This window comes from Entelurus aequoreus, linkage group LG16 (genome assembly GCF_033978785.1).
Source record: "Entelurus aequoreus isolate RoL-2023_Sb linkage group LG16, RoL_Eaeq_v1.1, whole genome shotgun sequence".
Classification (NCBI taxonomy): domain Eukaryota; kingdom Metazoa; phylum Chordata; class Actinopteri; order Syngnathiformes; family Syngnathidae; genus Entelurus; species Entelurus aequoreus.
In genome coordinates, this window is record NC_084746.1 from 51,933,279 (window position 1) to 51,945,576 (window position 12,298).

The 12,298-nt window shown below is 38.7% G+C and overlaps 1 protein-coding gene and 1 long non-coding RNA gene across 2 annotated transcripts in view; one reads left to right on the plus strand and one right to left on the minus strand.

Moving 5' to 3' along the window:
- Nucleotides 1-6,213, plus strand: part of LOC133631174 (uncharacterized) — a 37,255-nt gene extending 31,042 nt beyond the window's left edge. The window contains exons 6-7 of the long non-coding RNA XR_009821412.1: nt 4,365-4,499; nt 6,014-6,213. This is a non-coding gene — a long non-coding RNA (uncharacterized LOC133631174). The remainder of the gene's footprint in view (nt 1-4,364; nt 4,500-6,013) is intronic.
- Nucleotides 3,987-12,298, minus strand: part of acss2l (acyl-CoA synthetase short chain family member 2 like) — a 46,291-nt gene continuing 37,979 nt past the window's right edge. The window contains exons 14-18 of the mRNA XM_062023289.1: nt 9,349-9,457; nt 9,212-9,280; nt 6,042-6,218; nt 5,896-5,970; nt 3,987-4,488 (exon numbers count right to left, since the gene is read on the minus strand). Of these exons, the coding sequence (XP_061879273.1) occupies nt 4,361-4,488; nt 5,896-5,970; nt 6,042-6,218; nt 9,212-9,280; nt 9,349-9,457 (558 nt within the window). The 3' untranslated portion in view covers nt 3,987-4,360. The remainder of the gene's footprint in view (nt 4,489-5,895; nt 5,971-6,041; nt 6,219-9,211; nt 9,281-9,348; nt 9,458-12,298) is intronic.

Genomic DNA, 12,298 nt, shown 5'->3' on the forward strand with positions numbered 1-12,298 from the left:
GTAGTCAAAGATCATTTATATCAGGGTTCCCCAACCTTTTTTCCACCAGGGACCGGTTTAATGTATGCATTACTTTCACGGACCAGCTTTCTACGTGTGGCAGATAAAAACAACAAAAAAATTACAATTTGAAAGTTAAGTTGGAGAAAATGCGGTAGTTTATAAAATAACTAGATGAGGCAATTCCTGAAGGAATTGCATGTGAATGCTCCAATGCTGACAGAATGAAGTATGACTGTAAGAATAGTTTGAATGTTGAATTTCCAGGAAAACCAGAATTTGGTTTGGAACTTGGGAAAGACTTAGTTTGAATGTCCAGGATGAGTGGAATATGTTGAAGGTGGAATATTTTGGAATAGGTTGAAAAATGTTGGAATTGTGAAAGAGTGAAAAATGGATAATTCATTTGGAATGGGGACAATGTCCCTAAAAACGGAGAATTTTTGGAAATCCGGGATTTTTTTTTTTTTTTTTACAGTTTTTGAAAGGGAGCACACAATTCTTGAACAGGCTGAATATTTTGAAGTTGGAACAATTTGAGTGGGAGTTGTGGAACTTTGAAAATGTCCCATTCTTTTCAATGGGAATTTCATGGAAATTTGGGGTTTCGGGAAAAGAGGGAAATTTTTGGAAAATGTCCAAAAAAGTGTGAATCTTTGGGATGAGTTGAAATGGTTGGTGTTGGAATTTTTCAAATCGGTCGAGAAATGTTGAAGTAGTAACATCTTTAATTGAGAAATGGTATTAAGGAATTCCTGGAATTTGAAATGGGTTGAAAAATGTGGAAGGAGTAGTCGCCAGAAAAAAGGGTCAAAAAAGGGTTTGAAAAAAAATGGAATTCCTGGAAAAAAATTTTACTTGAAAAAGTTATAGTTTAAATGTCCAGGATGAGTGGAATATGTTGAAGGTGGAATATTTGAATGGGTTGAAAATGTTGGAATTGTGAAAGAGTGAAAAATGGATAATTCATTTGGAATGGGGATAATGTCCTAAAAACTGAGAATTCTTGGAAATCCGGGAATTTTCTTACCATTTTTGAAAGGGAGCACACAATTCTTGAACAGGCTGAATATTTTGAAGTTGGAACAGTTTGAGTGGGAGTTGTGGAACTTTGAAAAATGTCCCATTCTTTTCAATGGGAATTTCATGGAAATTTGGGGGTTTCGGGGAAAAGAGGGACATTTTTGGAAAATGCCAAAAAAATTTGAATCTTTGGGATGAGTTGAAATGGTTTGTGTTGGAATTTTTCAAATCGGTCGAGAAATGTTGAAGTAGTAACATCTTTAATTGAGAAATGGTATCAAGGAATTCCTGGAATTTGAAATGGGTTGAAAAATGTGGAAGGAGTAGTCGCCAGAAAAAAGGGTCAAAAAAGGGTTTGAAAAAGCTGGAATTTCAGCCTCATTGCCTAGTGCAGTATTTTTCAACCTTTTTTGAGCCAAGGCACATTTTTTGTGTAGAAAAAATGCGGAGGCACACCACCAGCAGAAATCAGTAAAAAACGAAACTCAGTTGACAGTAAAGAGTCGTTGACGCAATTGTTGGATATGACTTTAAACCATAACCAAGCATGCATCACTATAGCTCTTGTCTCAAAGTAGGTGTACTGTCACCACCTGTCACATCACGCCGTGACTTATTTTGAGTCTTTTAGTGTTTTCCTGTGTGTAGTGTTTTAGTTCATGTCTTGCGCTCCTATTTTGGTGGCTTTTCTCTTTTTTTTGGTATTTTCCTGTAGCAGTTTCATGTCTTCCTTTGAGCGATATTCCCCGCATCTACTTTGTTTTAGCAATGAAGAATACTTCAGTTGTTTTTATCCTTCTTTGTGGGGACATTGTTGATTGTCATGTCATGTTCGGATGTACATTGTGGACGCCGTCTTTGCTCCACAGTAAGTCTTTGCTGTCGTCCAGCATTCTGTTTTTGTTTACTTTGTAGCCAGTTCAGTTTTAGTTTCGTTCTGCATAGCCTTCCCTAAGCTTCAATGCCTTTTCTTAGCGGCACTCACCTTTTGTGTATTTTTGGTTTAAGCATTAGACACCTTTTTAATAACTAGTGCCGCGGCACAGTGGTTGAAAAACACTGGCCTAGTGGTTAGAGTGTCCGCCCTGAGATCGGTAGGTCGTGAGTTCAAACCCCGGCCGAGTCATACCAAAGACTATAAAATGGAACCTATTACCTCCCTGCTTGACACTCAGCATCAAGGGTTGGAATTGGGGGTTAAATCACCAAAAAATTATTCCCGTGCGCGGACACCGCTGCTGCTCACTGCTCTCCTCACCTCCTAGGGGGTGATCAAGGGTGATGGGTCAAATGCAGATAATTTCGCCGCACCTAATCTTTAATTTTAATTCAGGTCCAGGTTATAGTCACTAAACACACTGCATATGGTGACAGGGCGCCCCCTAGGGCTTGTTTAATTTTCTTATCCCAGACTTATCATTGGTATGCGATTTTATTGCGCTCTCTATATCTGTTATATTTGTTAGTGCTGCTCTGCATAATGCAGAAATTGTACATGTATTATTTAGCCACGTGTCAGAACAAGAAATAACACTAAAAAACCCAATATTACATATTATATTGTCAATAAGTGGTAGAAAATGTTTGAATGGATGTTAAATGAATACCTCTCTGATTGTCTTACAAGGGTTAACACAATGTCTGCAGAGGAAGAAGAGCGGGATTTGAGGAGGTTGTCATGGCAACCACTCATCTGCTACTGCTGGGGAGTAATAACGCTGAGTTGCTCATGCGGTTGTGCATACACACACACACACACACACACACACACACACACACACACACACACTTATGCCTCCCGTCAACTGTGCTCAATAGCCAGAGAGTAAGAAACCCCTGCAGTTGAAATGTTGCCAATGATGTTATCCAAGGTAAGGGGCTTGTTTTTTATTGGCCCTCGGTATATTGTAGGAATAAAATACAATGAGATTTATTATTAGACAACACACATTAGCTTTGTCACCATTAATGTATTAGATTGGATTGCTTTTAGCATCATTTAATGTAAAACATGTATTCGCATGAAAGTTAGAGTTAAAGTACCACTGATAGTCACACACACACACACTAGGTGTGGTGAAATTACCCTCTGCATTTGAACCATTCCCTTGCTCCACCCCCAGGAGGGGAGGGGAGCAGTGAGCAGCAGCAGTGGCCGCGCTCGGGAATCATTTTGGGGATTTAACCCCCAATTTCAACCCTTAATGCTGAGTGCCAAGCAGGGAGGTAACGGGTCCCATTTTTATAGTCTTTCCGGGGTTTGAACTCAGGACTTACCGATCTCAGGGCGGACAGTCTAACCACAAGGCCACTGAGCAGGCCTCGAGGATGTTTTACTCTATGCCGCCCTTGGTGCACTGCAAAAAGTCAGTGTTCAAAAACAAGAATAAAAAAATGAGTATTTTATTTGAACGAAGCAAAATTATCTGCCAATAGAACAAGAAAATGTGGCTTGTCAAGACTTTCCAAAACGAGTCAAATTAGCTAACCTCAATGAACCCCAAAATACCTTAAAATGAGTATATTCTCACTAATAACAAGTGCACTTTTCTTGGTAGGAAAAAAAAGAGACCTTTTTGCTCAATATGTTGAAAAATATTCTTAAATGAAGTAAATGCTAGTGCCATTATCTTGACTTTTTTTTTTCATGCTTGAAGTAAGAAATAATTACTTTAAAAAAGTAGTTTTATACTTGTGAGTGTTGATAACACAGCTTTGCAACAGTTGATATTCTAGTTTCAAGCATGTTTTACTCAATATAGCTCATCAAATCTCAGCAACAAGCTGTAATATCTTACTGAGATCATTTAGGACCAAAGCCCTTAAAACAAGTAAAACACTCTAACATAAAATCTGCTTAGTGAGAAGAATTATCTTATAAGACAGAAAATAAGCAAATATCACCCTTATTTGAGATATTTCATCTTACTTAGATTTCAGTTTTTGCAGTGTAGAAAATGTTTGCATACCCCTGGTGTACAGTTGAAAACACTTACAGGACATCAGTCACATGGAGCCAAGCCAACATTTATAGTTCATGGATTCAGATGCATGCGGTACATTTATGAAAATAGAACATTTGTTTACAAATAGGCAAAAACACACAACAAGGTGCACAATTACACGACAGCAGAGAGTTTTTTTTTTACTGTTTGTACGGTCTTCTCCCATCACATTGTCATCACACGTTCAGATTCCACGCTCCTTAGTCCCAAAGGAAGGATGTGATTGCAGCTGTTGTCATAGAAACACTGTGTGTGTGTGTGTGTGTGTGTGTGTGTGTGTGTGTGTGTGTGTGTGTGTGTGTGTGTGTGTGTGTGTGTGTGTGTGTGTGTGTTCAGGCTGTCGTTTCACATCTCTGGCTGAACAACATCTCCACCACCTGGGGGTCAGCCAGCGTGGAGAGGTCTCCCAGGTCCTTGTCGTTGCGGGCGACCTGCCTGAGGATCCGCCTCATGATCTTTCCTGAGGATGAGGTAGGGGAGGAACATGAAAGATGAACATGTTGAATCTAGGGATGATGTTTGATAAGAAATTATCGAGTTCGAGCCTATTATCGAATCCTCTTATCGAACCGATTCCTTATCGATTCTCTTATCGAGTCCAGATAGGTTGTTGTATATGGAAAAAAACACACAATATTTGGTTTAGCACAAGCTCACTTTTTTATATAAGAAAACAATTTAATCTAATAAATAAATAAATATTGACTGTTATCCCCCTAAAAAAATAAAATAAAATAAATAAATATTGACTGTTATATTAAGTGGGATTTTTCAGAGAAACAAATATATACAGTAACACAAAAACAAGCTGTCTCTGTGATCACTATAGGTGTATAAATAATAATATAGTGTTAAATAAAATCAGTCCCTTGGGCACAAAACTGAAAATAATACAGCTCTCCAAAAAGTGCACTTCTGCTGCTATTTGACATAACTGTTTGTTATGATGCTTTGACATTTTTGCACTTTATTTCTTTATTTAAAGAAAATTCTATGAAGAGAAAAGTTCTTTGCAAATGTGGTTACAATGCTAAAAAATGAAAAGTTAAATCTAAAAAAAGAAATACACTTTATTGAGTTAACATTATTTCTTTATAGGGGGAAATATGTTATGAGCTAGGGAATATAAAAACTACACTACCCAGCATGCAACGGGAGTGACGAGCATGCGCGGTAGCCCCGAAAAGTGTTGTTGCATGTCGCCACCCGGCAGCTAAGAATGAGTTTATGAGCACGCTGTGAAAGTAAACGTCAAGAACTCAGCCAACACGCCTCGTCTGCATTATTTATAATTAGACAGACAACACATATACAGTGTGATTTTGTAACGTTTACAAGGAAAGAAAAACAAAAGTTAAAAAGGGAGATATGTTGTATATATATGTATGTGCTGCGGTTGTTTTAAGAACGTTGTGACAGCTGCCGTAAAGGAGGTGCGTTGCTAGCCTGGTTGCTATGTTTCCGGTTGGTCGTAAAAGAGTTCGTCATGTGTTTGTACCCTGCTCAAATCTCCCAGTAAAGTTATTCGATGGATTATACCTTTTGTTTTGAACTTTATTACACCTTGGAGCGCTTTTTCCGGTGCATTGTTTTTCCTGTTTTCCTTATCTGCGCCTAATGACTGAGCTACGTGACGTCATTTCTTGTGATGTCCCACGGAGCATTTCTGGTCTGGACGGGATTCGTTCCCAGGGATTCGAATAAAGAAGCAACTCTTTTTCTTTACTATAGTGGTCTCGATAACGGGTACCGGTTCTCAAAAAGGGATTTGAGTCCGAGGACTCGGTTCTTTTCTTATCGAACAACCGGGAAAACCGGTTTCGAGTATCATCCCTAGTTGAATCACGCCGATGCACTATGTGAGTACCTGAGCGCGTTTTGGGTAGCGCCGGGGCGTTTTGGATGAAGTCCGGTGTGGCGATTGGTCCAATTTTGTCTCTCACTGACAAAAGAGCAGAGAAGGCGTCACAGCTTTGTGCCCACAGGAAGCTTTGAGTGTCCGTGTTGTGTCACCTGCCGTCTTGAGCGCGGCCACCAGCGAGGGGTTGAATTCGCCGCCGTCTTTGAGGGTGACAAAGCAGTAAAGACACTCGCCCTTCACCTGGTGCGGTCGACTGACCACGGCGGCCTCGGCCACAGCCGAGTGCTCGGTCAGCGCCGCCTCCACCTCGGCACTGCTCATCAGGTGACCTGTGACCGGTACATTGAATTAGCTACAGCTGCTTCCACTCCTCTTTTGATTGTCTCCGTTCTAGTTCTTCCACACCAAACTCACCCAAGCAGGCCTCTATGGACCTTGCTCAGTGCACCGGGTGCAGAAAAAGGGGGCCTTTCCCAGATGGTTCCCACAAAGTAGGAAACTGTCTAAAATCTCCCAGAATTTTTCTATAATATTGATTGATTAATTGTCCTATCAGTCCAAATATCCAAACCTTGTAATTAGAGATGTCCGATAATGGCTTTTTTGCCGATATTCCGATATTGTCCAACTCTTAATTACCGATTCCGATATCAACCGATACCGATATATATAGTCGTGGAATGAACACATTATTATGCTTCATTTTGTTGTGATGCCCCGCTGGATGCATTAAACCAGGGGTCACCAACGCGGTGCCCGCGGGCACCAGGTAGCCCGTAAGGACCAGATGAGTAGCCCGCTGGCCTGTTCTAAAAATAGCTTAAATAGCAGCACTTACCAGTGAGCTGCCTCTATTTTTTAAATTGTATTTATTTACTAGCAAGCTGGTCTCGCTTTGCCCGACATTTTTAATTCTAAGAGAGACAAAACTCAAATAGAATTTGAAAATCCAAGAAAATATTTTAAAGACTTGGTCTTCACTTGTTTAAATAAATTCATTATTTTTTTTACTTTGCTTCTAATAACTTTCAGAAAGACAATTTTAGAGAAAAAATACAACCTTAAAAATGATTTTAGGATTTTTAAACACATATACCTTTTTACCTTTTAAATTCCTTCCTCTTCTTTCCTGACAATTTAAATCAATGTTCAAGTAAATTAATTTTTTTTATTGTAAAGAATAATAAATAAATTTTAATTTAATTCTTCATTTTAGCTTCTGTTTTTTCGTCGAATAATATTTGTGAAATATTTCTTCAAACTTATTATGATTAAAATTCAAAAAAATTATTCTGGCAAATTAGAAAATTTGTAGAATCAAATTTAAATCTTATTTCAAAGTCTTTTGAGTTTCTTTTAAAATTTTTGTTCTGGAAAATCTACAAGAAATAATGATTTGTCTTTGTTAGAAATATAGCTTGGTCCAATTTGTTATATATTCTAACAAAGTGCAGATTGGATTTTAACCTATTAAAACATGTCATCAAAGTTCTAAAATTAATCTTAATCAGGAAAAATTACTAATGATGTTCCATAAATTCTTTTTTAAATTTTTTCAAAAAGATTCGAATTAGCTAGTTTTTCTCTTCTTTTTTTCGGTTGAATTTTGAATTTTAAAGAGTCGAAATTGAAGATAAACTATGTTTCAAAATTGAATTGTAATTTTTTTCGTGTTTTCTCTTCTTTTAAACTGTTCAATTAAGTGTGAATATCATTAATTATTAATAATAACATAGAGTTAAAGGTAAATTGAGCAAATTGGCTATTTTTGGCAATTTATTGAAGTGTGTATCAAACTGGTAGCCCTTCGCATTAATCACTACCCAAGAAGTAGCTCTTGGTTTCAAAAAGGTTGGTGACCCCTGCATTAAACAATGTAACAAGGTTTTCCAAAATAAATCAACTCAAGTTATGGAAAAAAATGCCAACATGGCACTGCCATATTTATTATTGAAGTCACAAAGTGCATTATTTTTTTTGAACATGCCTCAAAACAGCAGCTTGGAATTTGGGACATGCTCTCCCTGAGAGAGCATGAGGAGGTTGAGGTGGGGGGGGGGGGGATTAGGGGCTAGCGGGGGGGTGTATATTGTAGCGTCCCGGAAGAGTTAGTGCTGCAAGGGGTTCTGGGTATTTGTTCTGTTGTGTTTATGTTGTGTTACGGTGCGGATGTTCTCCCGCAATGTGTTTGTCATTCTTGTTTGGTGTGGGTTCACAGCGTGGCGCATATTTGTAACAGTGTTAAAGTTGTTTATACGGCCACCCTCAGTGTGACCTGTATGGCTGTTGACCAAGTAGGCCTTGCATTCACTTGTGTGTGTGAAAAGTGCGCTCTGTGCTTCTCCCTACGTCCGTGTACCAACCCGTATAGCGGCGTTTTAAAAAGTCATACATTTTACTTTTTGAAACCGATATCGATCATTTCCGATACAACATGGCACTGCCATATTTATTATTGAAGTCACAAAGTGCATTATTTTTTTTGAACATGCCTCAAAACAGCAGCTTGGAATTTGGCACATGCTCTCCCTGAGAGAGCATGAGGAGGTTGAGGTGGAGGTAGCGGGGGGTGTATATTGTAGCGTCTCGGAAGAGTTAGTGCTGCAAGGGGTTCTGGGTATTTGTTCTGTTGTGTTTATGTTGTGTTACGGTGCGGACGTTCTCCCCAAATGTGTTTGTCATTCTTGTTTGGTGTGGGTTCACAGTGTGGCGCATATTTGTAACAGTGTTAAAGTTGTTTATACGGTCACCCTCAGTGTGACCTGTATGGCTGTTGACCAAGTATGCCTTGCATTCACTTGTGTGTGTGAAAAGCCGTAGGTATTAAGTGATTGGGCCGGCACGCAAAGGCAGTGCCTTTAAGGTTTATTGGCGCTCTGTACTTCTCCCTGCGTCCGTGTACACAGCGGCGTTTTAAAAAGTCACACATTTTACATTTTGAAACAGATACCGATCATTTTGAAACTGATACCGATAATTTCCGATATTACATTTTAAAGCATTTATCGGCTGATAATATCGGCAGTCCGATATTATCGGACATCTATAATAATTTATTCAGAAAATATAAATAAAGACAAATATAGTGTATATATATACTATTAACTGCAACAGCTAATTGTAAAAAAACCCAACAACATTAGGATTTGTACAATTTCAGAATGTGCTATTTTTAAACAAAGAAACTAATCTAAACTTGTCTTTATTTTTAAGTTATCATGCCGTGATTTTACCAGTCCAGCCCACTTGGGAGTAGATTTTTCTCCATGTGGCCCCCCGATCTAAAATGAGTTTGGCACCCCTGATGTAGAAATAAGCGCACCAGATACGTTCATCATGTCATCAATCCTTCCTGTAATCCAGTAATATCCATCCTTATCTCGTCTGCAGCCTGAGAACATGAAGAACATTTTTAGAATTGCGGTTAGTCTTTTCCATAACTTTGTTTGCTCTGCCTACCGTCACCAGTCACGTAGAACCCTGGGAATTTCTTAAAGTACGTGTTCTCGTAGCGCTCGTGGTTCCGGTACAATGTGCGCATTATTCCAGGCCAGGGCCTTCTAAAAACCTGTAATAGACGTGCAAAAGTTTTTTACTAAATTGATATGAAGTACAACCTCTGATGCTATTGGCTAATGCTAGAGCAGCCACTCGAGAGACATACCTGGAAATATTTTTTATATACTGTACAGCAGTGTTTTTCAACCACTGTGCCGCGGCACACCCGTGAGATACAGTCTGGTGTGCCGTGGGAGATGATCTAATTTCACCTATTTGGGTTAAAAATATTTTATGCAAACCAATGATTATAGTTTGCCAATGATGTGTTGTTGAGTGTCGGTGCTGTCTAGAGCTCGGCAGAGTAACCGTGTAATACTCTTCCAAATCAGTAGGTGGCAGCCGGTAGCTAATTGCTTTGTAGATGTCCGAAACAGCGGGAGGCAGGGTGCAGGTACAAAGGTATTTAATGCTTAAACCAAAAAGAAACAAAAGGTGAGTGCCCTTAAGAAAAGGCATTGAAGTTTAGGGAAGTCTATGCAGAACGAAACTAAAACTGAACTGGCTACAAAATAAACAAAAACAGAATGCTGGACGACAGCAAAGACTTACTGTGGAGCAAAGACGGCGTCCACAATGTACATCCGAACATGACATGACAATCAACAATGTCCCCACAAAGAAGGATAAAAACAACTGAAATATTCTTGATTGCTAAAACAAAGTAGATGCGGGAAATATCACTCATAGGAAGACATGAAACTGCTACAGGAAAATACCAAAAAAAGAAGAGAAAAAGGCCACCAAAATAGGAGCGCAAGGCAAGAACTAAAACACTACACACAGGAAAACAGCAAAAAACTCAAAATTAGTCAGATGTGACAGGTGGTGACAGTACACCTACTCTGAGACAAGAGCTATAGTGATGCATGCTTGGTTATGCTTTAAAGTCATATCCAACAATTGTGACAACGACTTTTTACTGTCAACTGAGTTTCGTTTTTTAATGATTTCTGCTGGTGGTGTGCCTCTGGATTTTTTCACCGCAAAAAATGTGCCTTGGCTCAAAAAAGGTTAAAAAACACTGCTGAATAGAACAGGTAACAAACTCAATCTGGACCGCCACATCGTTTTATGTGGCCTGTAAAAGTCTAAAAATAATGTGCGTCAATTAAGCACTTCATCTTACTTACTAAATGTATTTGTTGCATTGTCCCATTTACTCTCTGTAAAGCAGCAGTTCCATTGGCAGCAAAACAGGCCCAGAGCGTAATACTACCACCACCATGCTTGACGGTAGGAGTGGTGTTCCTGGGATTAAAGGCCTCCCCTTTTCTCCTCCAAGCATATTGCTGGGTATTGTGGCCAAGCAGCTCCATTTTTGTTTCATCTGACATCACATAGACAAAGATAAGACCTTCTGGAGGAAAGTTCTGTGGTCAGATGAAACAAAAATTGAGCTGTTTGGCCACAACACCCGGCAATATGGTTGGAGGAGAAAAGGTGAGGCCTTTAATCATAGGAACACCATGCCTACCGCCAAGCATGGTGGTGGTAGTATTATGCTCTGGGCCTGTTTTGCTGCCAATGGAACTGGTGCTTTACAGAGAGTAAATGGGACAATTAGCGTTCCAACATTAACACAGCTAATTGGGGTAATTTTACTGTTAGCCTTGGCTTGCCATCAAAGTAGGCCTATGCGATATATAATATATTATATATAATAATTTCGATGGTGGTTTGTGCGGTCAAACTAGACATTTTAGCACAGTAATGCCAACAATCTGTCCCGACTCCCGACATAAATATTGCTGTGTAACTTTACAAATACATTTGGCTAATGGACATCAGTAAAATGTGGCATAATTACTTAGTAAACCATCTTGCGAGTAGGGATGATGTTTGATAAGGAATTATCGAGTTTGAGCCTATTATCGAATCCTCTTATCGAACCGATTCCTTGTCGATTCTCTTATGGAGTCCAGATAGGTTGTTGTATATGTAAAAAAACACACAATATTTGGTTTAACAAAAGCTCACTTTTATTATATAATAAAAAAATAAAATCTAATAAATAAATAAATATTGACTGTTACCCCCCTAAAAAAATAAAATAAAATAAATAAATATTGACTGTTGTTACCCAAAGTATATTAAGTGGGATTTTTCAGAGAAACAAATATATACAGTAACACAAAAACAAGCTGTCTCTGTGATCACTATAGGTGTATAAATAATAATATAGTGTTAAATAAAATCAGTCCCTTGGGCACAAAACTGGAAATAATACAGCTCTCCAAAAAGTGCACTTCTGCTGCTATTTGACATAACTGTTTGTTATGATGCTTTGACATTTTTGCACTTGTTTTCTTTATTGAAAGAAAATTCTATGAAGAGAAAAGTTGTTTGCAAATGTGGTTACAATGCTAATAAATGTAAAGTTAAGGCTAAAAAAAGAAATACACTTTATTGAGTTAACATTATTTCTTTATGGGGGAAAAATGTTATGAGCGAGAGAATATAACAACTACACTACCCAGCATGCAACGGGAGTTACGAGCATGCGCGGTAGCCCCGAAAAGTGTTGCATGTTGCCACGCTGTGAAAGTAAACGTCAAGAACTCAGCCAACACGCCTCGTCTGCATTATTTATAATTAGACAGACAACACATCTACAGTGTGATTTTGTTTTGTGTACAAGGAAAGAAAAACAAAAGTTAAAAAAGGGAGATGTGTTGTATATATATGTATGTGCTGCAGTTGTTTTAAGAACGTTGCGACAGCTGCCGTAAAGGAGGTGCGTTGCTAGCCTGGTTGCTAAGTTTCCGGTTGGTCGTAAAAGTGTCCGTCATGTGTTTGTACCCTGCTCAAATCTCTCAGTAAAGTTATTCGATGGATTATAGCTTTTGTT